Source organism: Balaenoptera musculus, chromosome 2 (assembly GCF_009873245.2).
Source record: "Balaenoptera musculus isolate JJ_BM4_2016_0621 chromosome 2, mBalMus1.pri.v3, whole genome shotgun sequence".
Lineage (NCBI taxonomy): Eukaryota > Metazoa > Chordata > Mammalia > Artiodactyla > Balaenopteridae > Balaenoptera > Balaenoptera musculus.
This window is the reverse complement of record NC_045786.1, coordinates 13,675,846-13,701,600: the sequence shown is the minus strand read 5'-3', so window position 1 is coordinate 13,701,600 and position 25,755 is coordinate 13,675,846. Positions and strand designations below refer to the sequence as shown.

At 38.7% G+C, this 25,755-nt stretch overlaps 1 protein-coding gene across 10 annotated transcripts in view; it reads left to right on the top strand.

Annotated features, from left to right (window-relative positions):
- The window catches only part of MLLT10 (MLLT10 histone lysine methyltransferase DOT1L cofactor), a 250,863-nt gene that overhangs the window by 206,843 nt on the left and 18,265 nt on the right, over positions 1-25,755 (top strand). For all 10 annotated transcript variants that reach the window (XR_005018668.1, XR_005018669.1, XM_036842295.1 and 7 more), the window contains one exon: positions 14,271-14,449. Coding sequence is in view for 8 of the 10 variants with exons in the window: in XM_036842295.1 (XP_036698190.1) it covers positions 14,271-14,449 (179 nt within the window). In the remaining 2 variants the exon portion in view is untranslated. The remainder of the gene's footprint in view (positions 1-14,270; positions 14,450-25,755) is intronic.

The following is a 25,755-nucleotide window of genomic DNA, read 5'->3' as shown; positions in this document are numbered from 1 at the left end:
TGTTTCCTTTCCCATGTTAGGGAAGTTTTTGACTTTAATCTCTTCAAATATTTTCTCTGGCCCTTTCTCTCTTCTCCTTCTGGGACCCCTATAATGTGAATGTTGTTGCGTTTAATGTTGTCCCAGAGGTCTCTTAGGCTGTCTTCATTTCTTTTCATTCTTTTTTCTTTATTCTGTTCTGCAGCAGTGAATTCCACCATTCTGTCTTCCAGGTCACTTATCCGTTCTTCTGCCTCAGTTATTCTGCTATTGATTCCTTCTAGTGTAGTTTTCATTTCAGTTATTGTATTGTTCATCTCTGTTTGTTTGTTGTTTAATTCTTCTAGGTCTTTGTTAAACATTTCTTGCATCTTCTCGATCTCTGCCTCCATTCTTTTTCCGAGGTCCTGGATCATCTTCACTATCATTATTCTGAATTCTTTTTCTGGAACGTTGAGTATCTCCACTTCATTTAATTGTTTTCCTGGGGTTTTATCTTGTTCCTTCATCTGGTATATAGCTGTCTGCCTTTTCATCTTGTCTTTCTGTGAATGTTGTTTTTGTTCCACAGGCTGCAGGATTGTAGTTCTTGTTGCTTCTGCTGTCTGCCCTCTGGTGGATGAGGCTCTCTAAGAGGCTTGTGCAAGTTTCCTGATGGGAGGGACTGGTGGTGGGTAGAGCTGACTGTTGCTCTGGTGGGCAGAGCTCAGTAAAACTTTAATCCACTTGACTGTTGATGGGTGGGGCTGGGTTCCCTCCCTGTTAGTTGTTTGGCCTGAGGCGACCCAACACTGGAGCCTGCCTGGGCTCTTTGGTGGGGCTAATGACAGACTCTGGGAGGGCTCACGCCAAGGAGTACTTCCCAGAAATTGTGCTGTCAGTGTCCTTGTCCCCACGGTGAGCCACACACCCCCTCCACCCCCCCGCCCCCGGCCTCTGCAGGAGACCCTCCAACACTAGCAGGTCGATCTGGTTCAGTCTCCCCTGGGGTCACTGCTCCTTCCCCTGGGTCCCGATGCGCACACTGCTTCGTGTGTGCCCTCCAAGAGTGGAGTCTCTGTTTCCCCCAGTCCTGCCAAAGTCCTGCAATCAATTCCCACTAGGCTTCAAAATCTGATTCTCTAGGAATTCCTCCTCCCATTGCCGGACCCCCAGGTTGGGAAGCCTGATGTGGGGCTCAGAACCTTCACTCCAGTGGGTGGACTTCTGTGGTATAAGTGTTCTCCAGTTTGTGAGTCACCCACCCACCAGTTACGGGATTTGATTTTACTGTGATTGTGCCCCTCCTACCGTCTCATTGTGGCTTCTCCTTTGTCTTTGGATGTGGCGTATCTTTTTTGGTGAGTTCCAGTGTCTTCCTGTCAGTGATTGTCCAGCAGCTAGTTGTGATTCTGGTGTTCTCTCAAGAGGGAGTGAGAGCATGTCCTTCTACTCCGCCATCTTGGTTCCTCCTCCCACCTATATTTTTATACTTCATCTTAGCTAAGTGTTTCTATAGACAAAATCACACCATGTACATATTCCTGCCATTGTAGATTCATGATATTAGCCTTGAGTGATATTTAAATTGCTTCGCAATGCTAGTACACATCTCTAGGAAGCTCTTAATTTTTGCCATGATTGTTCATTTTTTAACTCTTCCTCCCCTTTCCCCATCCCCAGTATATTAGATGTCTTTGCCTCTTACTCCCAGAAAAACCTTGATCTTCTCATAACTCAGTTCTGCAACCTACTTGATTTGTGTCCATCGTCTTTTCCTTCTCTCTAGTCCTGCCTACAATCAAAGGCTAATCCTTACTTGTGGTCTGGATCTCATCTATCCTTTTTTGCCCTCTCAGAGACCTTGCCATTTTAGTTTCCTTACCGTCTCTTTCAGTATCACTTATCTTTGCCCATCTACATCTAAACATGCTCTAGTCTTTTCCTCTTGAAAAAAACACCAAAAAACCCAAACTCTTTAATCCCACATTCCTATTTGTGTGCCTAAACCTCGGACTGTTTTACCCACACTCCCTTGTTTAAGATCTTCTCGTACTTCCTCATTGAGAGAATTCATGTCTGCTATCAATTCTGGACACAATTGTAGCCGTTATGTCTTAAATTATTACTCTTCTTATTCTTTCTATTCTTGAGGAATTTTTTTAAGATTTTCATCTGTCTTTCATGTCCCTTACCCTCTCTTTTATAATTTCCACTTCTTAATCTCTCTGTGCTATATCTGTGTAATTTCTTTAGCTCTTTTTTGTTCACCCATCATTTCTTTAGCTCTATTAATTAATTGTTTCTATTTAGTGAATGTGTTTTTAAATTTTAGGAATTCTTTGTTGTTTTTTTTTTTGTTGTTGTTTTTTTTTAATAGACCTGGTCTGGTTTTGTTTTTCTTTCTTGTTTTTTAAGAGTGTTCAGCACTTTCCTCACATCTAAAAATATTTTTTTTATTTTGAAACAGTGTCAAACTTATAGAAAAATTGCAGATATAGAGAACTTTATTTTCCTCAGCCATTTGAGAGTAAGTTACAGTCATAGTGCCCCATCAGCCCTGAATACCTAAGTATTTCTTACAAACAAGGATATTCTCCTACAAAATCATTGTAGAGCTATCAAGAACAGGAAATTAATATCACCATATTACTAGCATCTAGTCTTTAGACACCATCTGAGTTTTGACAGCTGCCTTAATTTTTGAGGATTATAGGCCAGTTATTTTGGATTTGTTTTTTTTTAAGTTGCTAGGTTCAGGCTATTTGTTTTATTTTATTTATTTATTTTTTTTGTTGGCTGTACCACGTGGCACGCAGGGATCTTAGTTCCCGACCAGGGATGCAACCCGTGCCCCCTGCGGTGTAAGCGTGGATTCTTAACCACTGGACCACCAGGGAAGACCCAGGGTTATATATTTTAGAAGTGATCTTTCCATTGCATTTTGTCACATTGCATATAATGAGACTTTTCCAATGAAAAGGTTTTCTTTCCCCCTTATAATTAGTATTTTATGGAATAAACTGTGAGACTATGTAAATATTCCATTCCTCATCAAACTTTCAGTTTATTTCAGTATGGACTTATGGATTTGTATGGGTTATAATCGATTTGTTGTGATGCTCAGATTGTTCACAATTAGCCATTGGGAGCCCTTTAAGCTGACTCCACGTCCTTTTGATATGTCCCCACTATTCTTTTAATGCTTCCTTACTTTCTGACACTGCAGGTATATTAGTTTTCTCTTGCTGCTGTACCAAATTACCACAAATATTAGCAGCTTAAAAACAGACAAATTTCTTAGTGCACCATCAGAAGTCTGGGTTGGGTAAGTTGGTTTCTCTGCTTAGATTCTCACAAGGCTGAAATCACGGTGCTGGCCAACTCTTACTGTCAGGAGACTCTGGAAACAGCCCGCTTCCAAGCTCATTCAGGTTGTTGGTGGAATCCAGTTCTCTCCTTGGAGTGGTAGAACCAAGGTCACCATTTCTGGTCAGTTAAGGGCCTCCCTTAGCTCCTAGAGGCTTCTCTCCCATCCTTGCACATGTGTCCCTATATCTTAGAGCCAGAAAAGGTGATGATTTGAATCCTTTTCACACCTAGAATCTCTCTTGACGTCCCCTTCTGCCGCATTTCTCTTGCTTTCTCTTCTGCATCTCCCACTGACTCTTCTGCCCTTCTTTGGTTTTTAAGGGCTCATTCAATTACACTGGGCCCACCCTCATATTCAGAATAATCCACCTATTTTAAGGTCAGCTGATTAGTACCTTAATTCAATCTGCCAAGTGCCTTCAGAGCAGTACCTATATTAGTGTTTGATTGAATAACCAGGAGATGGGACACATGGGAAATTCTGCTTACCAGAGAAGGATATCCCAGGTTCTTCTTTTTTATATAGAATGTTGTTCCTTTCTCATATTTTTGATTTCTTCTCTTAGGTTCTTAATCATTTAAAATCTTTATCTCATAACCTTTATTTGCTGTTTCTATTTTCTAAGCTTCTTAGAAGATAGTCAAATCTTAATGTCCGCTAACTTGCGATCAAGGGGATTGTTCTTTCCATGTTTTCTAATTTTGGATTGCAAACTCATTTTCTAGCCTGGGTTGAGGATATATCCCTTCAAAGAGGTTTTGCGTTTGCTTCTGCTATATATTCAAGTGACGGTACTGCCTGACCCCTTCTTATGTTGATTCAGTACTTGGGATTTACCAGACCAGGCAGATGGTGTAAGTTCAGACCCAAAACCTATTTGAAGGCAAGGCTGTGGCTGTAAATTGTCAAGGCAGATCTTCCATCCTCTATCCAAAGCTCAGATCAAATTGGACAAACTTCCTTATTTTATTTTTCTCCCTGTGTATGCTATGATTTTGGGGTTTTGTGTTTTGTGGGGGTCTTTGGGGGTGGAGTGGAGAAGGGATGGGTTAGTTTTCCCCTAAAAGTGTAGCCATGGGAAAGTCTAAACTATATAAACAAGGTCTCATCAATTTCAGCTTTCCCTCCATTGGAGACCCAAGGTTTTATCTCTTTTCCTTGTGGTGGGCATTAAAGCCAAAGCTCCTAGGTTCCTGACATAGGCTGGCTGCTTTAGGGCAGCTGTTAAAGCCTTTCCTCTTTATTTGGACCCCTAATTTTTTTTGTGTGGGTTTAGCTATTCACATTTAGGTACTTTTAATTAGGAAGGTTTTTAGGTTGTCGAGTCTGCCTTGTTGCCAGAAACAGAAATTCCCCCATTGATTGATTGATTGATTTTTTAAAACCAGTTCGTATTGGCTTCTGCAACTACTACTCCGCTCAGGTCAGGAATAGCTTTCACATTGTCAAGTCCAGTGAGTATTTTTCAGTTTTCTTCTTACATGACCATCTTACATCACTTCCCCTTCTCTTCTTTTTCCACTTCCCCTAACTTGGTTGTCCTACTGTTTTGACCATTTCTTTTTAGTTTTTTGTGACTTCTCCTTTATCCTGATTTGGTGTTGAAATTCCTTGGGGCTCACTCCTGAGCCTCTGCTTTGTTCACTCCATAATTCTTACCAAATTTAAGTTACTTAAAATCTTTTGTGTAAAGTATTGCAATAACTACCTAACTTATCTCCCTGATTCTACTCTTCTGTTGTCTTTTAAGGCATTGTTCACTTTGTATTCAAAGTGATCTCTTAAAAATATTATTCTGATCATGTCACTCTCTTGGTTAAGACGCTTTAATAGCTTTCCATTACTACAAAATTGGAAAGTCCTTTATGGCCTGCAAGGTTTTACCTGAGCTGACTCTTGGGCTGGATTCTAGCTTCTTTTTTTTTTTTAGTTCCCCAACCAGGGATCAAACCGGCACCTCCTGCAGTGGAAGCTTGGAGTGGGTCCTAATCCCCCTACAGCGGTCCTAACCACTGGACCACCGGGGGAAGTCCCTAGCTTCATTATGAGCATCTTGTTTCTTTGTTTATTATACCACAGGGGCTGTGTCCATTAGGGTCCATTGTACGTAAGCCACAGAAGTAGGTTCTGTTGAATGTAAGCAAAAAGTAATTTATTGGATATATACAGTTATTTTAGAGAATTAATAGAAAAACCTTATTCTAAAACTTCTGGAGGAGAGAAATAAGGGTAGTTTAAAGGGCGAGGTGAACAAGAACTAATGGACTCCTAATATTATTACCATTAGACTAACTTAGGGATCATTCCCTAAGTTAGGGAATTCTCGGATCTAATTCAGGGACCATTCTTGGCCCTTATGAGCATACATTCAAGGTGTAATTTCCCAGCAGAGATGGTTCGCCTCAGATTGGGTTACATGTTCATCCCTGGGCCAGGAGTGCATGAAGTGGAGGAGGGGTACTTCCCTAATAGAAAATAGGGTGCTATTTGGAAAAGAAATGAGAAAGAGGTCTAGGCAAGTAAAATTAGAACTTCCCCTAAGGACTTCCTTTTAGTTTATGTGTCACTTTACAAAGGCCTACCCTTTACTGCAAATTTTTCTTTTCTTTTTCTTTTTCTTTTTTTTTTTTTTGGTACTGCTAATCTTAAGTTACCCCTTGTATTCTGTCATAGCACATTCTACTTTTTCATCATAGCACTAATATTTGTGTGATTATTTAACGTGTGACTCCTTCACTTTAAGCTCCACGAGTGCAAGGATGGTATCTGTTTTCTTCTTTGTAGCATCTTTAGCAGCAAGTATTGTATCTGGGCATATTAGTTGCATAAATATTTGTAGAATATTGTAAAATCAGGTCAACTGTGCAGTATTCAATTGATATCAAAATGATATTCAAAACATTTAAAAATATTTTAAAATGAAATCAAAATATGTATGGTAAGTGTAAGAGTATTAAAAATTCTTTGTCCAGTATATAGGCAACTGTGTAGAGCAAAACCATAAACTCTGCACCAAAAAGTTTGAAAATATATAAAAATATTAATAGTCTTTGTGGTTGATTTTTTTTCCTACTTTCCCATCTACTTAAAATTCTTAATAATGAGTATGTGTTGTTTTTACGGGTAAATTCAAAAGAAACAACATGTAATGAACAAAATTGGGATTGATGCAAAATACTTTACTCTGTCTACCAAATATAGCTTATCAAGTTTAGGTGATTCTAACTTCTAGATGCACTTCAGACACATCTTTCTTCATGGTCAGTTCTACTACTATTTTCAGAGGATCATAATCTTTCATCTAGTTTATGGAATAGCCTCTTAAATGATCTTTCTGTTTCCACTCTTCCTCCTTTCTATTCATTTGCTACATAGCAGTTAGAGGGATGATATTTTAAAAATCCAGTTCTCACTATTCGTCTTTATTGTCTTCCCATTGATCTTTTTAAAAAATATTTATTTATTTATTTTTGGCTGCGTTGGGTCTTTGTTGCTGTGCACGGGCTTTTCTCTAGTTGCAGAGAGCGGGGGCTACTCTTTGTTGTGGTGCGCGGGCTTCTCATTGTGGTGGCTTCTCCTGTTGCGGAGCATGGGCTGTAGGCACGCGGGCTGCAGTAGTTGTGGCGTGTGGGCTCTAGAGTGCAGGCTCAATAGTTGTGGCACACGGGCTTAGTTGCTCTGCGGCATGTGGGATCTTCCCGGACCAGGGCTCGAACCCGTGTCCCCTGCATTGGCAGGCGGATTCTTAACCACTGCGCCACCAGGGAAGTCCCTTTCCTATGATCTTACATAAATTCTAAACACCTCTACCTGGCTTACAAGGTCCTGTGAGATCTACTCCTTCCCCTCTCTAACCTTGTCTTCTACCACTCTCTCCACTATACTTTAGCCATATTACCTTTTTTTTTAACTTGTCTTTTGAACGAGCTTTTCTGCTTCATTCTTTGTTCAGTTAACAACTACATACCTAACCTTTAGGTCTTGTTATATCATTTTTCAGACAGATCTTTTCTGCTTCTTAATTTTTCACTCTCATTATACCCTTTCTCTTCCATCATATAGCATCTGCCGCAATTTATAGTCATGTTTGTTTTTTTAAAAAATACTTATTTATTTAGTTATTTATTTGGTTGCTCTGGGTCTTAGTTGCTGCCGGCAGGCTCCTTAGTTGCAGCTCGTGGGCTCCTTAGTTGCGGCCTTCATGTGGGATCTAGTTCCCTGACCAGGGATCAAACCCGGGTCCCCTGCATTGGGAGCACGGAGTCTTGACCAGGGAAGTCCCATGTGTTTGTTTTGATGTTTGCCTCCCTAATTGTATATTCTTGGAGAACAGAGATCTTTTCTGTCTTGTTCCCTACTTTATTACCTGCTCCTAGCACAGTGCCTGTCTTTTAGTACATATGAAATAAATGTTTCTTGGGTGGATGGATAAATGAATCAGTTTGTTACTGCCATTCTCTGTATCCATTCTGCATCTTTGTTTCTTTTGTTTGTTTGTTTGTTTTTCATTTCATTCTTTTTTTAAATTTTTTTATTGAAATATAGTTGATTTACAGTGTCTTTATTATAAAACATCCCATTGTCGTGAGTAAAAAATGGGGACTGTTTGTGCTGAGACTCCAGTTCTTAAAAGTACCTGTGAAGGTGGCCTAGTTCGTTCACAGCATGATAAATTTGCTAGAGTGCACACGTGTGCACACACATTTGCACACACATGCACACTTGCCTCAAATGAGCAGCCTAGAAACAGAAAAGACAAACCAAGACTGCTAGTCTACACAGCTTATGAAACAATAACAATAGCCTCTAAGTGTCTAGTGTGTGCCAGGCATTTAATCCTTACAACCCAATCAAGGACAAGGTGTTCTCATGAACCCCAGTTCACCTCTTTTTTTGTTTTTTAAAATAGATTCATGTATGTATGTACGTATGTGTGTATGGCTGCATTGGGTCTTCGCTGCTGCATGTGGGCTTTCTCTACCGGCAGCAAGCAGGGGCTACTCTTCGCTGTGCTGCGTGGGCCTCTCATTGCTGTGGCTTCTCTTGTTGCGGATCACGGGCTCTAGGCATGCGGGCTTCAGTAGTTGTGGCACGCAGTCTTAAATAGTTGTGGCACACAGGCTTCAGTAATTGTGGCTCGCGGACTCTAGAGCGCAGGCTCAGTAGTTGTGGCGCACGGGCCTAGTTGCTCCCTGGCATGTGGGATCCTCCCAGACCAGGGCTCGAATCCGTGTCCCCTGCATTGGCAGGCGGATTCTTAACCCCTGTGCCACCAGGGAAGCCCCCCACTTCACCTTTAAGGAAAGAAGCTTAGGGAAGTTAAGTTGCTTGACCAAAGTCACGCAGCTGATCTCAGGTCCAAATGAGCCCAACCCTGCAAGTTTAATTACTAAGCTATACTGCCTTGCCAAATAGAATTTCACTCACTGAATACTGAATGATAATAATAAATATGTATTGCAAATCTAGTATGCCTGGCACTGCTCTAAGTACAATACTGGGAATAAGGCAGTGAACAAAGCGGACTCCCATCCTCATGGAGAGTACATTGCAGAGGGACATGGGAAAGACAGTGAACAAAAGGAATAAGGAAAACATGCAGGATGATAAATGTGATAATGAGTATGGAGAAAAATAAAGCAGGGGAGTACATGGGGGCAGTGAGGGGGTTGCAGTACTCAATAGGGTGGTCAAGGAAGGCCTCTCTGAGAAGGTGCCATTTGAGCCGAGACCTGAAGGGTACAAAGGCATCTGTGAGGAACCCAAGGAAACTTCGGACAGAGGAGGAGACGCAAGCACGGTCTGTCTGGCACACCCTGATGCTAAGAATCCCAGAAAGGGAGCCTTTTTCAGGACAGCTGCACATTATACCTGCGCTGCTTCTCTCCCTCGGGCGCCTGTGGGTGGGTGAGCAGGCCTCCGGCCTCACCGTCCCCACACGTGACGGCTGACCCTGGCTGGTCCTCAGCCGGGGCCTCCTCTTCCTCCAGTTCCATTCGCCAGAATTCATGCCACACGAGGAGCGCTCCTCCTGACACTGCTCATTCCACACGTCCTCCCACGCTTGGTCACACACAGGTACAAATGTGGTCATGCACCTTTGTTTGCCCATTGGATTAACAAAGATCTAAAGACTAGGTAAAATCTAGTATGAGGTAGAAAACAGGCACTTGGTCTCTGCTGGTGGAGTGTGTAAACCAGTACAACTACCGTGAACGGCAGGTGCACAATACTGTATCCTGAACAGGTGAATTTGAGGGTATTTTCCTTGAGCTTGTGCATTGCAGGATTCAGTTCTATTTAATTAGATGAATGTCACCTGATTTAGATTAAAATAGCATATAACTTGTAAAAGATGAAAATAGAGTGAAGTTAAATAGAAAGCAGGTACAGAACAATCTAAGGAGGATTATTTGCCTTGTGAAAAAGGATCTAGGGGTCTTAGTGAATGGTTAATGCTGTACCATCATACCTGAGGTATGAGGGAGTTGAGGTGAGCCAGTGATCCTCATTTGCAGAAAAAGATTTAGAATTCCATGCTTTCCTGACTTGATAGGAAAGGAAAATTTTGATTTGTTCTATTTTATTACAGTAACCTGAGTACCAGTTTCAGAGTGTGATTGCTGCATTTTTAGCTGTGCAGTTTCCCATTTAAGATCAAGCTAATGCAGTATAAAAACAGACTTAAGTTTAGAGATTGAAGATCTTCAAACACACCACAGTTTTGCTTCTCAGTATTATACTTTCATGATATATTATTGCATGTGGTAATGGTATTTGCAGTTTTCAAAGTGTAGTATGGACATTAGAGGACCTGACAATTAAAATACTGTACTTCCCTGACTTAAAGATAAATTTTTAACTAGAGCACTAACTCTAAAATAGCTATAGCTACCACTTATGGCAACTTACTGTGTATTAGGCACTGTTAGAGCCTTTACATGGGTATTCTCAAAAACCTTTAAGGTAGCTATTATCTTGGTTTTTAGAAAAGAACAGTATGGAGGCTCACAAAGTTTAAGATCGCAAGGTTGGGAGAGCCAGGACGTTTGTCTCAGTCAAAAACTTGTCCTGTTGTGATGTCCTCTTGTGATTTCAGCCTACTGCCTCCAGCTCACTTTTGTCTTTTAGTGTTGGGAATTGGAGATTCCACATATAGTATGCTTTTCGACATTAAGAAAAAATCAGCACTCTACCTTTTAAGGTACTTTGAAAAAGCTGAGTTCAAGTACTTCTCTCTGGAACTCTTCCACCCCAGTCTCTTCCTCTGAACTTAAGTCTTTTTTTGTATCATATGTCCTTCTTATGGTATTTAGCATTTCCCTCCTGTATCATAGTAGCTTGGGAGTACTTATTAGCTCTGCTGTGAGACTATAAGTTCTTTGAAGGATGAATTCCTTTCTGTTCTTTACTATCTTCATTGCCTTTTTAAAAATTACTATTAGAACCTCAGTAAGTATTTGTTGAAAGAACTATGGGGTAAACAACTTAAAACAATTTTTTTTTTCTCACCTACGTGCCTGTCCTTTGGAATGTAGGTTTATAAATATTCACTGCATTTATGTGCTCTTTTCTGTCCTCCACAGCCAAACTTCTTAAAAGAGTTATCTTGCCAAAATTTCTTGTTACTTTTCATGACTCCTTTTTCTGGCTTTACCTTAAATGACCAATAGAATCATTTGACCTTTTCCTTTGAAATTCTCTTAGGTGGTTTCTAAGATTCTCTCTCTTTGTTTCCTTATTTTGTTCTTTGTGGTCCGTCTTTCTTTGTCTACCCTTTAAATGGTAATGTTCCCTAGGTCCTGTCTTTAGTCCTCTTCTCTTGAGCACACCGAGAACTTCCCTGGTTGATCTCAATTTTCCTTGCCTTGCCTTGCCTTTGACCAGCTTCCATATCACAGGTTTTTAATCAAATACTTACAGGAGCTAGGTAGGTAACATAAATGAGCGACGAAGAGGCGAAGCATAAGGAATGGTGGGACTCTGGTGGATTAAAGAATCAATGCCCTGTCCAGGGCTCCAGCGGATTGTTGCTGTTTCAGAATATAGTGTCCAGTGTTGACAGAGCTTCAGGTTTTTCAGGAGAAATTAGAAATCTAGGCTTTTTAATATGAAATTTCCATGTTTCGAAATATGAACTAGTTAGCAAGCCAACAATAAGCCTTTTTGAGTTTTCACGTTTACTTATTCTATCTTTGTCATCCTTCTGACTCCTGATTTGTATCTCCAGACCTGATGTTTCTGCTGAGCTTCAGGCTCATCCCATTCTGTTTTAGATGATCTAGGAGTTTTGTGTCCCACAGGCATCTCAAAGACTGTGATGATCAACCTCAGCCTCAAACATGTAATTAGGAAGTGGTTTCGGTTGTAAAGTCACATGGCTATGAGTTTGACTCTTGGTTCTACCATCTACTAGGTCACTAAAGAAATTAGTTTATTTCTTCAAACTTCTGTTTTCTCTTATGTAAAATGGGAGTAATATTTACTTTATTGGTCTGTTGTCCTAGCACAGTGACCTACACATAGTAACAAGTGCTGGATACTCTCAGTTGCTGTTTCTACTTCAGTGAATGTTACCACTCTCACAATCACTTACTGGTGTTTAAGAGTCATTTTTGACTCTTCCCTCTTTTTTATTCTTCAGATCTAGTTAGTTACCAGTCCTATGAATGTTATCTTTCTAATGTCTCATTACTGCTGTTACCTTAGGTTTGTTTTTTTAAAATATTATTTTTGCTCATCAGTATCATTGTAGCAGCCCTTAACAGCTTTCTCAGTCTCTGTTTAAATCCCCTCCCCAATCTGTTCTCAGCCTTGTGCCAGTGATTTATTTATGTTTTGCTGAAACACCAATCTGATCACACCAAACTTCTGCTTATCATACTTCGGTGGCTTCCTATTGTCTCTAAGTTTTTAACTTTTAACATTTTAACTTTTAATGTTCTGCTTGATTTGATTCCTGCTTATTTTTTAGCCTCATTTCTTGCTTAAGCTACACGGATGACACTTATAAGTTCTTAGAATCTACCTGGCTCTGTGGCACATGTTTCTTCCTCAGAATGCCCTTCACCTCTGTCCTGCAGCTCCTTTAGAAATTAGCTTTAAAAGGCACCCATCTCTCCCAGTTCGCTTTTTGACCCCATCCTCTCTCACTCCAGGTCTGGGTTAGATACCCCTCTTTATGCACTCATAGCCTCCCAAGGATATCTCTATCATAGTACTCTTCACGGTCTTTTGTAATTGTCTCGTTTTTCCACTAAGCTTCTTGAAGGCGGAGACCACATATCTTGAATGGCTTTGTATCTCTAGGGCTTAGAATAATGTCTGGCAAACAGTGAGCTCTCAGATGTTTGTGGAATGAATGTATTTGTTAAGTGGATAAATTATCTTTATTCTGGAGAAATTGTAGATATAAAAAGGATCTTAGGAGCCTCAATTATAGTTGTAAGGCCTTTAAAAATGTCCCAATTTTTGTATTCCCCTTGTTTGAAGATTACAGGTACTTTTATTTATTATGAATCAGTAATATTTATATTCTTTAGAACAAAGTAAATTTTACTGTTGATATAAATAACTAATTATTGTTGCCTTCAAGCACTGTGTGTTCTCAAAAAATTTTTTTTGACTGTAGCCTACTTAGGTTCTTCTTTTCTGCTTTCCTCTTGTTTATAGTGTCAAGTTCTTAAGATCTTATTCGCTCCCACCCCCCTCAGAGCCCTGGTTTGTTGTAAGATTTCTCAGCTTGCATCGCTGTTGACTCTGTGGGCCAGATACTTCTTAGTCGTGAGGAGCTGCCCTGTGCGCTGTGCGGTGTTGAGCGGCATCCCTGCCGTCACCTACTAGGTGCCAGTAGCACCTCCTAGTTTTGACAACCAAAAATGTGTCCAGACATTGTCAGATGTCTCCTGTGAAGCAGGATCACCCCTGGTTCAGAACCCCACTGGTTTATAGAGATGCCTGTCTCTTAACCTTGATCCTCAAAGAGCCTTTCCTTCTCTGTGGACTCTTTGCATGATCTCCCATCTTGAAAAAAAAAAAAAAAACCCACCAAACACTTTTTAAAGTAACTCCTTGTTTCTTCTTAACTTTCACTCATTTTCTCTTTCTGTCCTCTGTCCATCCACTTTTCTAGAGTGAATTGCTTCTACTCTTTCTTTCTGGCTTTTTACCCCTGTGGTGCTACTGAAAATGCTTTCAAATCTCTTTCCTCTTTCCCTGTGTTCTCTGAAGTGAATGCTACCACCACCTAGCTTTCCACATCACCATCATCTCTTAATCCTCTGTTCCCTGGCCACCCCGACTGCTACTTAGATGCCCCATTCGGTCAGTCATAAAGCCCTGTTTATTCTACCTCCTGAGTATCTATAGAACCCACCTGTATTCTCTATTCTCACTGCTGTGTCCCGCCAGTGGCGTCAGGCTCTTTGTTGTTCTCGGAGTATCAAGTCTAGTCCTGTTCCATTTTATTTTCTACTCTGTAACGTGGATGACCTTTCTAAAACAAAGTCTCTTCCCATTTCAGGCCTTTTCAATCATGAGTGCTGGGGCTCTAGTATCTGTATTTTTGAAAGGCTTACCAAGTGATTTTTATACAACTCTAATTTCTTCATTCTCCTATTTCAGAAACATGTCACTGCTCTTAGGAATTCCTAAAACCCTTATTATTATTTTTACAAAGCACTTCCTGATGTGATCTCTGTCTCTTAACAAATCATCTTTGACGTATAAAAAATGTGTTAGTTTCTTTAAGACAAGTGCTTTATGAAAAGTCAGTATTTATACATTTAGTTACTGTTTTTTTTTGACATCAATAAAATTTATCATTGTGGGGGAGGGATCAGGAGGAAATGTGGGTATTCTAACTTGTCGATTAATGTGTGTCTGTGACAAATTTGACTGCTAAATTATAAAATATTTAAATAAGGTTTTTTTCTTGTAGGTATTTATAGCAGCAGTGATGTAGCAGTATCATTTCCAAATGTAGCATCTGGCTCAGGATCGAGTACTCCTGTCTCCAGTTCTCATTTACCTCAGCAACCTTCTGGGCATTTACAGCAAGTGGGAGCGCTCTCCCCATCTGCTGGGTCGTCTGCACCCTCTGCTGTTGCTACAACTCAGGTAAATTATTACAGTGTTACAAAGTAACATGTACATCCGTTTGTCTTTTTTTTTTTTTTTAACATCTTTATTGGAGTATAATTGCTTTACAATGGTGTGTTAGTTTCTGCTGTATAACAAAGTGAATCAGCTATACATATTCATGTATCCCCATATCTCCTCCCTCTTGGGTCTCCCTCCCACCCTCCCTATCCCACCCCTCTAGGTGGTCACAAAGCACCGAGCTGATCTCCCTGTGCTATGCGGCTGCTTCCCACTAGCTATCTATTTACATTTGGTAGTGTATATATGTTCATGCCACTCTCTCACTTTGTCCCAGTTTACCCTCCCCCCCTCCCCCCTCTCCGTGTCCTCAAGTCCATTCTCTACGTCTGCGTCTTTATTCCTGTCCTGCCCCTAGGTTCTTCAGAACCTTTTTTTTTAGATTCCATATATATGTGTTAGCATACAGCATTTGTTTTTCTCTTTCTGACTTACTTCACTCTGTATGACAGACTCTAGGTCCATCCACCTCACTACAAATAGCTCAATTTTGTTTCTTTTTATGGCTGAGTAATATTCCATTGTATATATGTGCCACATCTTCTTTATCCATTCATCTGTCGATGGACACTTAGGTAGCTTCCATGTCCTGGCTATTGTAAATAGAGCTGTGATGAACATTGTGGTACATGTCTCTTTGAATTGTGGTCTTCTCAGGGTATATGCCCAGTAGTGGGATTGCTGGGTCATATGGTAGTCCTATTTTTAGTTTTTTAAGGAACCTCTATACTGTTCTCCATAGTGGCTATATCAATTTACATTCCCACCAACAGTGTAAGAGGGTTCCCTTTTCTCTACACCCTCTCCAGCATTTATTGTTTGTAGATTTTTTGATGATGGTCATTCTGACCGGTGTGAGGTGATACCTCATTATAGTTTTGATTTGCATTTCTCTGATGGTTAGTGATGTTGAGCATCTTTTCATGTGTTTGTTAGCAATCTGTATATCTTCTTTGGGGAAATGTCTATTTAGATCTTCTGCCCATTTTTGGATTGGGTTGTTTGTTTTCTTGATACTGAGCTGCATGAGCTGCTTGTATGTTTTGGAGATTAATCCTTTGTCAGTTGCTTCGTTTGCAAATGAAAGTAAGTTAGATTATAGGGGAGATAAATGAAATAGGGCTTCCTATAGGAATTTATAAAATATCTCAACCTGTATTGACACGAGTGGAAATAATACACATTTTTACATGATATTCATGGGAGAGCACAAAAGAATATGTTGACACCAACTGATTCTTTTCAATTTCTGAGTTTCTGATTTTGTCCTAATGATGTAAAATAGTAATTTGGGGGGAGCTTTTATTCCCTCTTTTAAAAGTAGGACTTAAAAAGTATGAACCACTTTTGGACTTCTGTGGTTTAAAAAATTCCTTTCATAATTTTAAAATCACAGAAATAATATATGAATATCTGCAGTGTAAATTTTTAAAAACCAGTGAAGGAGAATATAGGATTAAGGGTGAATGATTCCTTTAAATACTTATATGGTGTTCTTTCTTATGAGAAAGAAGGAATATTTATAGTATTATAAATAATGGTGACTATGTTGGTGGTTTTGCATTTATTTATCCTTTTCCTTCATTTTAGATCTGGAACTTGATAGGTGACCTAGTCTACAGGAATGCTCTAAGAGCCAGAGTCAAACCAGAGAAATCATAATTATATAAATAGAATAGTAAATGGGCACAGCTGTGTGCGCACACACGCACGCACACACACACGCACACACACACACACACGCACACATGCGCACACACGCACAGACACACACAGACACACGCAAACATGCACACACACGCGCACACACGCAGACACGCGCAAACATGCACACACGCGCACACACGCACAGACACACGCAAACATGCACACACACGCACACACACACGCAAATATGCACACACATGCGCACACATGTGCACACACGCACAGACACACACACACACACACACACACAAGCACACACCCTCACTCCCCATCCGCAACCCCCACGTTTCCTCAAAGGTAATAATTTAAAATTCCTGAAGTATATATATTTTTTCTTTATTTGGAATTCTTTATAATTTTATTATTTTCATTTTACCCAATGCCTCTAATAGTCTCAGAGTTTTAAGAAAATTATGACAAAGACAGATGTCTAATTATAAACAACTAGTTAAGTAGTTGTTTGTAAGTTGCTGTAAACTTATGCTTTATGTATGTGTTCATAATTTCTGTTGTACAGGCCTTAGAATATATGTACACTTTTCCAGCATTTTCTGTAAGTTGTACATTCAAAGCACAGCATTAAGTTATTTTTAAAGTATGTAATGGTGTAGTACAAACGATCACCATTATCATTAGATCAAGAATTAGAATAAACAACAGTTCAGCACAGAAAAACAATGGCATGGTTAGTGGTATTGTCTTTGAAAATGAAAGTTAACAATTTGGTGAACTTCTCAATCTGAAGAAGGGGAGTTTGACTAGTTTAGGAGAGTTCTTCTCTAGCTCATTTCACTAGCCTTGGTGAGGTATAGGCATAATGATAGGGGTTTGGGGTTAGAGAGGGTGAAAGGATAAATGAGAAAATGGCTCTTATTAATAGTTTTATCTCTTTTAATTAAGTGTAACCATATGCTGTTGATAGCTTTATATCCTTGGAAAGAGTCTCACATGAACATTTTCAGTGTGTATTTTTCTTTCCTTTCTTTCTAAAAGTCTGTTTTAATTACCCTCTGGTTAATTCCAGGCTGAATTAAGCAAAAGTCTCATTTCTTCCCATTCATTATGTTTGTGGTTTTGGGGGTTGGCTTTAGGGAGGTGGGTGGGGGAAGTGGTAGTGAAAAGAAATTTATAGTTAGAGGGAAGATTCCACTTAACATATGACTCAGCTGAAGAACAAAGAAATCATAGTTGCAAGTAATCCAGGATTCAGTCCAATTAAAATCTTCACTGTTTATCCTCTTCCCTGTTTCAGTAAGATGGGTCTCTTATAAATATGATCATCCAGTGAGACTCACATGCTGCACGCCGAGACAGCTGCATCTGTGTTTCTGTCCAGCAGTAAACACTTTCTGCCTTCAAGCTGGAGCTTATTTAGCCTGGCTTATCTGGTGCTGCTGTAGCAACCATCAGTCTCCAGGCAACTGAGGCAGGTTGACCTCTTGAGTTGAACTGAGTGCAGAACTACTTCAGTTTAGCTGCCTTAGACAATAGTATTGGTGTTGAATGTGCAAAGTGTGAATTTTCTAGGCAATGTGCAAAGGAAAGGGTACAGAAATATTTAGAATAAATCGAATGTTTAGATAGAACTCCTAAAATTGTGATGCACTTGGTAATTTAATCTTCTTTCCAAAATGACAAAAGTTTATTTGTTTAACTTTCGTATAGGCCTTGTATGTTTTCAGATCATGCAATTCAGTGTGTTTAGATAATCACATCCTGGCCTTTTATTTAGAGTTTCTTTATAGGTAGTTTATTTAAAAATGAAGAGCGTAGTGCTATAAGTGTGTAAATTAAAACTTTCAATGTTTAAAATATAATTACAGAAGCCTTGTTACGATTATTGAGAAAACCATCACACCAGCAAGCAAATGTTTTAAAAAATATAAATCAGAGAATAGAAGTGTTAAATTTGAACGATGTGTTGACTTTCCTACTTTCCCTCCCAAAAACTTAATGAAAGTAGTAATTTTTAGTGATGGGTTTGGTGCCAGCAGGATAAAAATCCGTAGGTCATTCTTGATCTTTCTGGCCTTGGTTTTAAGTAAGATAGACAGGCCTCTTCTTTGGTTTATTTGCTGTCTTAAGGATTGTTCCCAGGCAAGTGGTCAGGGAAGTAAGATCAGGAAGAGCTAATAGAAATTAAAAACTGAAACTAGATTTGTGCCTTTAATGGGGCAAAAAGGAGACACTTTTAAAAATGTGGGGAGACAAAGTCTGATGCTTAGCAGCCCTAATTTGAAAAAAACCTTTAAAAATGTTTGATAACCTAGTTTTATATTGTTTGATGTCAAATCCTTTTGCTTTATTTGATAAAATTGTTTTTAGGCTAATTATTCCTTCACAGATATCAGCAATATAGTTACAATTATAGTTCCTTAACATTATTGAGAGATAGAACTGCTGTCCTTGTGATGTTTTAATGATGGGTGCTCTGCTCTTGTATCATGGGTAGAGGTATAAATTAGTTTCTTATAGGTGTGCCATTAATTTTTCATTTTGCCTTTCAAATTCCACTGTTTCTTAGTTCTGCATTTGTTCTGTTTTGTCTTTGGAGGAATTCTGGTGCTTTTGTTTGAAGGATGATTGCTTTAATAGAGTTTAAGACAGAATGTAATGAAAATGTATTCTAATATGTCTTGCATTCTGAGTTTTGCTTTTGGATACAGTCTTCATGTAGATAATCATGGTTCCTTGTTTACTCTGTGTTACTATTATAAAAATGATATAGGTTTAAAAGTAATTTAATTGAAGGAACTTCTAAGGTTTATTTATGTGATATTTAGTAAATGCAGGTAAATTTAATTATTTTAAAGGTATAATTTAGTGACTAATGTTTTGCAGATTTCTGTGAGACTTTTACTTCAAGTATCTTAACTTTGGTGTGTGTGTTGGGGAGTTGTCTTAGATATAATCCTGATTTCCTTTCAGAGGATGTCTGATAGGGCACTTTGATTCTGTTTGGGAAAATGGTTCAGTTTCCCAGGCCGATTCACCTGTCTTTGGAGGAGCTCTGACCTGATTGGTCAGAACGAAAGTTTCATCTATTTTATTTTATTTTACTTTACTTTATTTTATTGTTGTATCCTGCTTTTTTATTTATTTATTTATTTATTTATTTATTTATTTATTTATTTATTTATTTATTTATTTATTTATTTATTTATGACTGCATTGGGTCTTGCTGCACGCAGGCTTTCTCTTGTTGCGGCGAGCGGGGGCTACTCTTCGTTGCGGTGCGCGGGCTTCTCATTGCGGTGGCTTCTCTTGTTGCGGAGCACGGGCTCTAGGCACGTGGGCTTCAATAGTTGCGGTACACGGGCTCAGTAGTTGTGGCTTGCGGGCTCTAGAGCGCAGGCTCAGTAGTTGTGGCACACGGGCTTAGTTGCTCTGCGGCATGTGAGATCTTCCCAGACCAGGGCTCGAACCCGTGTCCTCTGCATTGGCTGATGGATTCTTAACTGCTGCACCACCAGGGAAGTCCCTGTTTTAAATAATTACATAATGACTTGTAATTTTAAGGAAGTTCACATTCTGAGCAGAATAAGTTTTTATAAGTGCTTTCTAACTTTACTTTTGGGTGATGAAGAGGTTAAGTGACATAGATCATGAGTTGTGTTGAGGGATATCTCTTTGAAAAAACATTCTTAGGAATTTTACTGTGTCTGTTTGTGTGGCACAATGCAAAATAGCAGAAATTTGGGTCCAAAATCCTAGATTCCTGGAGCATTGCTGCTCACTAGTGTGTCTGTAGGTAGGTCTTTTATATTTGTGGATGTTGATTTTTTTTTCATATGTGAAATGGAATACTTTAAATACCTGTTCTACCTGCAGTACAGGTATATTCTGAAGTTCAAGCGAGAATAAGCACTTTGCAGACCATGAAGTACTTTGGAATTAATGGTTATTACACCCATTTAGTCATTTCACATACAGCTGTTGACTAAGGTCTTTTCCATTCTTAAATTATTTCAATAGCCTCTTTAGTCCTAGGGACTTAATTTCCACCCCAAAAGGTAGGTGATATATTGATTAGGTATTGACCAATTAAGAAACCTGCTTAGAATTGGTGGTTATTCTGCACAGTCCTGTTGTTCAATCATGAGTGTTCATTGATGGTTTAACTACAATTTAATCCCTCCCACTACTTTATAAACTCAATTGTGGGGCATTTCAGCATTAGCCTAAACAATGGTTTTGAATACGTTAAGCTCCTAACAATTAGGGAGCAGTTTGGGGCATTGAATAAAGTGGAATGATGCAATTGAACCTGACAGCTTTAACAGTCAGCCTACTCATGGGACCTGAAAGTTGTTCACACATGGTTTCTTCTCTCATCACACGCTGAGTATTAAAGCCCGATGGTGGTAGCTGACACAGAAATGGGTCTGTTATCAGGATATATTTTAGAGTACAAAGTTCGGATTGAGTTGGAGAATATATGAAACTTTCTATTGTTCTCCAGTTTTTCCTGGAAACTTTTCTAGTCAAACAAATTGTGTATAAATTGTCATTAAAATATTTGAATCCTTACATTATATTTGCTGTGTTGCTATGTTATTATAGAATATATAGATTAAAATATCATTGCATAATGAGACAATACTGTCCAATTTTTCTTAGGGAAATGTTTTACTCTGAAATATAGCCATGTTAATATCAGAATATAATTGGCAAATTATGTTCTCTAATGAAGTTAATGGAAAAGATGGAAACCATAATAGCTTATGAAAAAAAGTTTTAAATAACAAGGTAAAGTTTGAGTGCTTGCCATCTGCCACGCATTCTTCTCAGCCCTTACGTGCAGTGACTCAAGTCTCACGGTATTCTTATGAGGAAGGTACTATTTATCTCTCCATTTTTACAGATGGAAATTGAAGACAGAGAGCTTTAGTGCCTCACCCAAGGTGAGATAGTTTGTCTTATGGCCGATATAGTGATAACAAAAAGTTTTTTCTTGTAAGAGTATGAATGAAGTAGGAATTTTTAAAAATAATACTGTTTAGTGAGCTGACAGTATTTCAGAAGAATGCATTTTTAAATCATGTGTCAGGGTTGGAAAGTTTGAAGAAGAAGCTACTGTGTTTTAGAGCTTGTTTGAATCATTTGACTTTATTGTTTATTGACAGGTTAATTGTGCATTTAAAAAATGCTTGCTATGACCTCTTCCTGTATGATTGAAGCATGATGTTTCATACTCACCTCTAAATGATGCATTGCAATGATACTTTCCAAAGGTGAAATTTTGATAGGTACTGTTCTTTCAAACCTAATTTTTCTTCTTTATACTTTATTTTTCTTCCTTTACCAACATTAGGGAGGGAAAAAATATTACCAAAACAATACCCACTTTTAAGTCTGATACTCAGATAATTGAGTAGATTTAGCCGGATTGTTTTCCTCTCTACTACTGACTCCTTTAGAATGAGCCAAGTGCCTAGGAGTTTGGTAGACTTACTTCACTCTACAACTAGAACTCTTTCAAAACTTCTCTGTGGTCATAAGGAGACATTTGAAATGTAAGAGGTGAACTATTAATGGGAAAATTCAAGCTGAACTCTAATTTTAATCTTGTTAATATTTTAATAGGGTATGTCAGTCTACTTAGGAAACACTAAATTTCTCTGATTTATTTTGAGTTTCACTACTCCCTTGGTGTAGGGACTTGCATATCTTTCTAGATGCTTAACATAGTAAGTTATTCTAAATTTGCTAAGGGTATTCTTTGACTCAGGTACTAAGCATATTTTGCTTCACCGTGACTTAGATTTACCTCAGTAATTATTCAGTTTATTTTTACTTTACTTGGCTTTGGGTCCATCTTGTAAAATAATTATTACACTTAATGAGACTTTTACTAGGGTATTAGATACATCTAATATCATATAGCTCACATGTGTAATTGAAAAAACATCTTGCGTGGAAGTGGTTCCTTCAATTATTAGTCTTAGGGAGGGAAAAAAAAACCTGTCTAAGGTATCATATATTTGGAAGTGAAAGCAGAAATTTATTAAGGCAATATGAACTTATAATTTCATAAAATATTTTTATCTTGATCTAAAACCTGTTTTTACATTTTGAGTAGATGACTTCATTTCATCAGGACCCTATAAAGCCAAGTAACCAGTTTTTTGGCAGTCATATTCTTTTTTTTTTTTTTTAAACGTCTTTATTGGAGTATAATTGCTTTACAGTGGTGTGTTAGTTTCTGCTGTATAACAAAGTGAATTAGCTATATGCATACATATACCCCTATATCCCCTCCCTCTTGTGCCTCCCTCCCACCCTCCCTACCCCACCCCTCTAGGTGGTCACAAAGCACCGAGCTGATCTCCCTGTGCCATGCAGCTGCTTCCCACTAGCTATCTATTTTTGCATTTGGTAGTGTATATATGTCAATGCTACTCTTACTTCGTCCCAGCTTACCCTCCCCCCTCCCCGTGTCCTCAAGTCCATTCTCTATGTCTGTGTCTTTATACCTGTCCTATTATAAGGTATAATAGTACCTTATACCTGTCCTAGGTTCATGAGAACCATTTTTTTTTTTAGATTCACATATATGTGTTAGCAGACGGTATTTGTTTTTCTCCTTCTGATCCACTTCACTCTGTATGACAGACTCTAGGTCCATCCACCTCACTACAAATAATTTCATTTCTTTTTATGGCTGAGTAATCTTCCACTGCATATATGTGCCACATCTTCTTTATCCATTCATCTGTTGATGGACACTTACATATCCTTTTTTGTTTTAGCTTCTTACTTTGAAATAATTTTTGGGTGTATAGAAAAGTTGCAAAACCAGTACAGAGTTTACGTGTATTGTGGATGCCTTCACTCAGCCTCCCCAGTGTTTAACAACTCATACTCTTTGTAGTGCCGATAGGCCTGAGAACATATTTGCCCACAGTAGACATTCTCTTTCCCAGGGAAGATAGAATTGAAATAAGGTATGTACTTCCTTCCGAACACAATTGCCAGTTTTTTTGTTTTTTTTTTTTTAATTGAAATCTAGTTGATTTACAATGTTGTGTTAATTTCAGGTATACAGCAAAGTGATTCAGTTATACATACATATATTTTTTTTTTTTCAGATTCTTTTCCCTTATAGTTTATTACAAAATACTGAGTATAGTTCCCTGTGCCATACAGTATGTCCTTGTTGGTTATCTATTTTATATATAGTTGTGTGTATATGTTAATCCCAAACTCCTAAGTTATCCCTCTGCCCCTTCCCCTTTCCTCTTTGGTAACCATAAGCTTGTTTTCCATGTCTGTGGGTATATTTCTGTTTTGTATATAAGTTCATCTGTATCTCTCTCTTTTTTTTTTTTTCAGTTACACATGTGAGCTATATGATACGATTTTTTCTTTGGCTTACTTCACTTAGTATGATAATCTCTAGGTGCATCCATGTTGCTGCAAATGGCATTATTTCACTCTTTTTTATGGCTTAGTAGTAGTCCATTGTATATATGTACCACATCTCCTTTATCCATTCATCTGTCAATGGATGTTTAGGTTGTTTCCATGTCTTGGCTATTGTGAATAGTGCTGCTATGAACATTGTGGTGCATGTATCTTTTCGAATTATGGTTTTCTCTGGATATATGCCCAGGAGTGGGATTGCTGGATCATATGGTAGCTCTGTTTTTAGTTTTTTAAGGATCCTCCATACTGTTCTCCGTAGTGGCTGCACCAATTTACATTCCCACCAGCAGTGTAGGAGAGGGTTCCTTTTTCTCCACACCATCTCCAGCAACAACAACTGCCAGGTTTTTTTGTTTTGTTTTTTTTAAAAGATAGTAGTCATCTTTTCTTTTTTAAATTTATTTATTTATTTATTTATTTTTGGCTGTGTTGGGTCTTCGTTTCTGTGCGAGGGCTTTCTCTAGTTGCGGTAAGCGGGGGCCACTCTTCATCGCGGTGCGCAGGCCTCTCACTATTGTGGCCTCTCTTGTTGCGGAGCACAGGCTCCAGACGCGCAGGCTCAGTAGTTGTGGCTCACGGGCCCAGTTGCTCCGCGGCATGTGGGATCTTCCCAGGGCTCGAATCCGTGTCCCCTGCATTGGCAGGCAGATTCTCAGCCACTGCACCACCAGGGAAGCCCCCAGCTGCCAGTTTTTATACCAGGTCTTCTGAAGCAGACCTATGGTACATTAGTAATTTGCTTTCAGTGCACTTTAAAAATCCATGTCCAAAGTGTGCTTTGGAGAACTGTGTATATATTGTTTCCTTTATTCCTTGTTCCAGATTCCTTTTATATAAAAGCTTTCAGTGCCCTTTGTGCTTCATAACTAGCTTCTTTAGGTTCTCATGGACTTCCATGAATCTTAGTGCTTTCACTTACTAATAACGAAGGTTTTTGAGTCTACAAAATGCCAGTCATTATGTGTATACTCTCCTCATAAGTTGTGTGTCTCTTCTCTGCTCTCTCACTTATCCTTCTTTATTGCTACTAAGCTGAAGAATCTTTTCACTAAAATATTGGGAGTTTCTTGGCCCTAAGGTGCCTACAGAGTTATCAAGAGTTTCCAGCAGTAACCATTGTAAATATCATTTCAGAAGTGTTGGCCAAGCAGTGTCAGACATTTGTGGAATCTTTGGTAGCTCATGTTACCTGCTTAAAATGATGGTAATGACTTGAATTTTAACGTGGAGTGGTTTAGATGTTTTCATATACCACAAAACCCTACATGGTAAAATTAGTAATTTATTTTCAGTCTCTTGAAAATTTCTTGTTTAGATAAATACAATAATTTTTAAAAGACAAAACTACCAGATAATTTTTAAACATTCAGAAAATTTGGGAAATTGATCATTCAGGATAATGAAGAATATATTTCTAATTTATTATTTTATTATTAATTTTACCTTTTCCTGCCATCTTTATAAAATACATCTTTCCTGCTTTGGAATTATGCTAATGATGATTGATTCTCTTCCTGTTGATAGTCATTATGGAAATCAGTTATGCTGTGCTGCTTTGCATTTTGATCCGTTAGTGTAGTGGGCGTAGTGTGTGATTTGGAAAGTAAGATGATTTGGAGACTACATCAAGAAATTTGAAGCTAACAAGGATAAATATAAAGCTCTTGACAGAAGGAACCCTTCCTGAAAGAGAATAGGATCTTTGATTCTTGTCAAGAGACTAAGGCAGCTCATAAAACTGATAATTGGAACTAGAAAAGCAGTTCAACTGGTATGGTAATAGTTTTGATTCAGCCAGTGGATGAGCGCACAAACATGCGAGTCAAAGGACAGGGTGCAGGTGCAGAGGGCCCTCCTGTCCCTGTACTCAGAGCACAGCAGTCGGGAGTGCACTCATTCTTGCTCGTATTTTTCTCTCTCCTCTCTTGCTGTCAGCTGTTACTTCTTGCTGCCAACAAAATGTCTCAAGATATTACTTTTCTTCCTCTTTCTAATTAATTTTCCACTTCTAATCTGTTATATGCTTAGTTGATCTTTTTAGAATTGTGTCTAGAGTAAGTAAATTGGCTCTGCAAAGAGCATTTTTAAGTGTGAGGTGCCCAAGATTTTAAACTGGGTTACTGGTAACA